The sequence below is a fragment of the Solanum pennellii genome, chromosome 7, assembly GCF_001406875.1.
Source record: "Solanum pennellii chromosome 7, SPENNV200".
Taxonomy (NCBI): domain Eukaryota; kingdom Viridiplantae; phylum Streptophyta; class Magnoliopsida; order Solanales; family Solanaceae; genus Solanum; species Solanum pennellii.
In genome coordinates this window covers 15,685,742-15,690,850 of record NC_028643.1, presented here as the reverse complement: position 1 = coordinate 15,690,850, position 5,109 = coordinate 15,685,742, and the positions used below count along the sequence as shown (strand labels likewise).

At 39.8% G+C, this 5,109-nt stretch overlaps 1 protein-coding gene across 1 annotated transcript; it reads right to left on the bottom strand.

Moving 5' to 3' along the window:
• Positions 1-272: 272 nt before the first annotated feature.
• LOC107024870 lies at positions 273-1,310 on the bottom strand. Its single transcript, XM_015225805.1, has one exon. The coding sequence runs from the start codon at positions 1,308-1,310 to the stop codon at positions 273-275; it is 1,038 nt and encodes a 345-aa protein (XP_015081291.1).
• Between the last annotated feature and the right edge of the window lie 3,799 nt (positions 1,311-5,109).

The following is a 5,109-nucleotide window of genomic DNA, read 5'->3' as shown; positions in this document are numbered from 1 at the left end:
CTTTATCTCTTGCAGTTCGGCCATTGCTTTGGCCTCTCTGTCCGTCACACTGCGAAAGCTACGCGAATCTGAAATGATACATTTTTTATGTCCTTCTTCAGCCATTCTTTGTAACCTTCGCCATATCCAGCGTTGAATCGGTCCGGGGCGAGAGTGTCTTTACCCATGCGCTTGGCGTTTTTCCATTCTCTGAGCATTTCCGAAGCGTCATGCACTCTGTCATCTCCAATGTCATACATATAAGCGCCGTAGTACGCTTCTCTGGGCACAGTTTATTTTCTTCCGAATTGTCGCAAGACTCGAAATGGCGCGTAAGGGCGAATTCCCCGAATGCCTGGTAGATGAAGCACGACACATCTGTGACTCTTCACGACAACTTCCTTGGATATAAAACGGTCGAGCATCCATTGGAGGTCCTCTTCTCTCAATTCGGAGAAAATTTGGGACCATCTCCCTCTTGTTCTCCGATTGTCCATGTTTGCCCAGAATATTAAATCGTTTAAGTCCTTGAGAGTGTTCTTGTTGTCGAGGGTGTGGAATTCCCGAGTCCCAGCACCCTTCACCAAATGGCTGAGAATCCACCACTGGAGGAGCAGATTACACCCTTGGAAATATCGGTGTCCTTCTTTGCACTTACCCAAGGCCCGATACACGTCAGATAATATGACTGGAGCTACGGGGTAGTATTTTGTTGTTCCTTGATTTTCGTATCCTTTGAACAAAGTGTGGACGAGTGTTATGACTCTGGTGTTGATGCTCAAACTCGGACCATGCGGGAAGACCATTGTTCCCAACAATGCCACGGCAAACGCTAGGGGACGGACCTCGTTCCACTCTCTGTAGGAGATCTTAAACTCCCGATTGTACGCGGCGTAGAAACTCGCGTGTCCGAATCTAATATAGAGATCTCTGAACATCACGTGGGAATCCTGACACCAATAAGCGAAGTCCTTTCTTAGTCCAAACCAATCCGCAATATTCTCTACGGAAGGTTTGTTGGGGATGAAAATATCCTCTTGTTTTCGGGCTCTCCTCTCTATCCCAGTGCCCACGGTGTCTATACAATCCCTTATCTCTTCCAACGTCGGGGTAATTTCAGCTGTTCCGAAACGAAAGACCATCTTCTGACTGTCCCAATACCCTGTAAGCACCTCGATTAGTTCTGGCCAACCATCCATGTTGATCAACTCGGTTAAGGCACCTACGTACTTGTTAAGGGTTCGCCTATGATCCCTATCAAAATCGTTGTACCACATCGTAAGCTGGGGTGGTGCTGAGATGACCATATCGAACTTCGGAAAGCGATTCATGTCTGTAAAATAGAAACCCGTTAGATTTTCCCTACCCCCATGTTGGTTTTCACACATACATTTATTTGAATGTCAAACAATATGATCCGTCGTGAGGTCGAAGACCTTAGACGCGATTTTGGCGGTTTTTCTACTAAAATGGACTTAATACGCCTTGGGTATTAAGCCGTCTTAGGCTGATGCTTAATTCAGTTTTGGTTTCGCTCTATCTTAGATTTTCTAGAATTGTTTTCAAATTGACGGTTACCCGAGTCGGACAAACATCGGGGTGGAGTTACCAAACAACGCCGGATGACCGCATTCCGACTATTTGTTTGATACTCCCAAACGATTTCTTGGGTATATCTGAAGAAAGTCGCGGTAAGCCGCGTAACTTCCGTTTCCTAATGCAAACTATTTGCCGTTTGGCGGAAATATGCCATGAAATGCAACATTTTCGAAAACTAGAACAACTATGCAAATAAACAGTTATCGCAAATAGTCAAATAAAGTTAATCTTAGGGTTAGAATCCTCCTTAACTCCCCAGCTGAGTCGCCATTCTGTTTTATCGAAAAAATAATCGAAAAGAGTTTATTTTGTTTTAGAGATATTTTCGACATTTTAGGAGTCGCCACTTAGTTTTTTAAGGAAAATTAAGAAAACTTGTTTTCAAACAACTTAAAAAGAAAAATCGTTTTGAAAACATTTTAAGGGTTTGGGATTCTTATTAGCGTCTTAGGAAAGTTTTGAAGGCACCTAAGACGCTCCGCATAATACGGTTTTCCGGCAATTAACCACTTGACTCTTTTTAAGGATTTGCGAATTTTGATGTTGAACTTATTAAAGTTTTTATCTAGACAAACTTTACGAATTCTGAAATATTTATTGTTTTAAGATTTAATTTTAGTTTTAAATTTTGATAAAATAGATAGGCGTTTCGACGAGGTTGGAGTTATTCTAACCCTAAACTAACGACATTCAAGCAAACATGTAAACAAATAGTAAAGAGAGAGAGAGAGATTTGGGTCCGATTTCGGGTTCTGTTCGCCTTGACCGAAAATTGGACCCACCTGCTTTTGGGTTTTTTAAACCCAATTTAACCTGTCCTAATCTAAACATACAAAGTAAAATACCAGAAAATAAAACAACGAGGGCTTATGCCCTTTACAAGTGAAAATGCAAAATAAAGAAAAGTCTTCCAATCTCTCTTCTTCAAAATTCTTCGATCCTCCCGAAATTGGCTTTTGAATTTTGATTCCAAATTTTGTTCGTCGGGCGACCCGATGAAAGGAATTTTGAGCCATCATAGCTCTCCCGAAATGCAAGGAAGGAGAGTTCATAGAGAACTCAAGAGGATTTTACATGCAATGAATAGCAAAAAAATAAAAATAAAAAAAAGATTAATATTTGAAGATGATATCTATAAATTATATTCGAGATGAAGAAAACTATTCCAAACAATGAATACATCTAAATGAATTTCAACTTAACATCTTAAGCCAAAAAGTAAATAGGCCGGATGCGGGAAAGCAACTGATACCACCAGTTTAGTCAAAAGAGAAAGAAAAAAAAACATGATGGATGAACAACAATAACTAAACATGTACAGATTTGGACATAAAGGTATTAGATTCATGCTCGACTATATAAATATTTTAGCAATTCGTACTGGCAGAAAACGGCAAATACATATAGCACATAAATAGCCTTGACACACATTTTTTCATAAACTAACTGGACACCCGCTTTCACAAAAAGTGAGGAAAGACCCGCTACTCCAAGAAAATTTGGACAATTAGATACCTCCACCCCTTAATCCTCAAGCTCTCTCAAACTCATTTTTTCCATTTCAAAATATATGAGCCGACCTATACAGATTTGCAAGGATCCGAAAACCAAATTAAAAAAAAAAACATAACATCCTTAGGACACCTATGAATGCTACAACAATTTATGAAGTAAATCTCCTCAATAGATTTAAATACGATATATAACTTACATAAAGCAACTTAACAGTAGAAAAAATGCAACTTATCAACTTGAATAAAATCACAACAATTGCGTCCTTAGCAATATCCGAGCAGGCAACAAAAGACAGCAGGACGTCATTTAACTCAATAGCATAATTTTTACCCACGAGCATACATCTTGAATAATAATACGACGGAATTGAATATGAGCCAGCCGACTGAAGCTTTTGCCATTATATAAGTTAACAATCGCGCTCCAGTTACGAGATTAGGCTACCACAGATAAGAATTCTAAATGGCAGAACAAAGCATCCAGCAATATTAACAAACTGTAGAGAAAAGCTAAACCAACTATGTGTATTGACATTCGAGTATTTCAACACTCTCGACCATAAACGAAACAAAAGACCAGCAAGGTGATGAACAACATCACATTATCGAGCTATAGGTCTTCAGAAACGGAACAAACTAAGATTGATATGATAAAATTGGTTGCAAGGGCACCATGACGAAACAGGAAAAATAGAGAGCAACACAAACAAACGAACGTAACGAAACAAACCATAATATGCGATATAACTCGTACTCAAACAAAGCCAACAAGTATAATCTTCTATATTTACTGCGAACAGGCCATGTACACTCAATATTAGCGTATTTTAACATATTTGATCCAATAGAAAAGTGATAGACCGGCGAATTGATTAACAGCAACTCACAACGCACTAGAACGACGCCAAACCATTTCGAAACGGANAAGTTTTGTGTGTGCGCGAAGAACTATGTTCATTTATTGTTATTCTTTTTTTATTTCTGTTATGTTTTGATACGTATATATATATATATACGTATCAAAACATAACAGAAATAAAAAAAGAATAACAATAAATGAACATAGTTCTTCGCGCACACACAAAACTTAAATACAAAAACAGGACATAAATGGAGGATAGATATTACCTTTTCGAGAGCGGCAAACGGGGGAAACAACGAGCAGAGAGCGACTTCAACACCGGAGCGCGGTCTTAAGGAATCCCTCGAGCAGAAACAGGGTAATGGAAAGCAGGAAAACCGAGCAAATCCAAATCCTTTCCTGTTTTTGAGCTTCTCAACCAAAACCCAAAAGAGAAAACGGGAAAAGAGACCTTGTGTTGTTATAAAAATGAACTTGGAAGCGGCTGAAATTTTCGGAATGGAAGAAACTTCCGCTGTATCTATCTGTACTATAGAAACAAAAATACAGCCAAGTTTGCATTTACCACAATTTCCCAACACAAAGATTCGCTCTATGTATGAACAGAGATAAACAAGAAAACTTTTCAAAAAAAAGAGAAAATATGTCTTCCAAAATTCTCTCCCAAGATTTCCAAACAAATCTTCTAACCACGAAATATCTAACCCCCTACTCTGAAGAAGGTGGGGGGATTTTATAGAAAAAGAAAAACTAGGGTTTTCCGATTAAGAGGGCGGGGGGGATTTCAGGTCCATTTCCGAATTCAAAAATTCAAACCCTATCCAATCGAAGGAATATGCCCTGAAGATGCCGGATTCCAAACGAAAGGGAGTTGAGCTAGAGGGACGAGATTAATTGATCGTCCTTTGCCCTTGCGTGGCTCAATCTCGCCACCAAAAGACAAAATTTCTAGCCCCCCTGCTACCAGACCTGCACGAGCGTACGAGTTGCAGAAGAAAACGACTCCAAAGAGCCGTTGCACAGCTCGCGTGAGAGAGAGAAGGAGAGAGAGGGAGAGAGCGTGGGGAGATGAGGGATAAAGCGTGGCTGCTTTTCGTTTTTTTGGGGAATTTTGGGGTCGCGTGGATTCTGAGTTTCTGTTGGGGGGGGGGGCGC

Bases quoted from the DNA above. Each gene is read 5' to 3' on its own strand.
- LOC107024870 (XM_015225805.1), bottom strand. From the start codon at position 1,310: ATGAATCGCTTTCCGAAGTTCGATATGGTCATCTCAGCACCACCCCAG.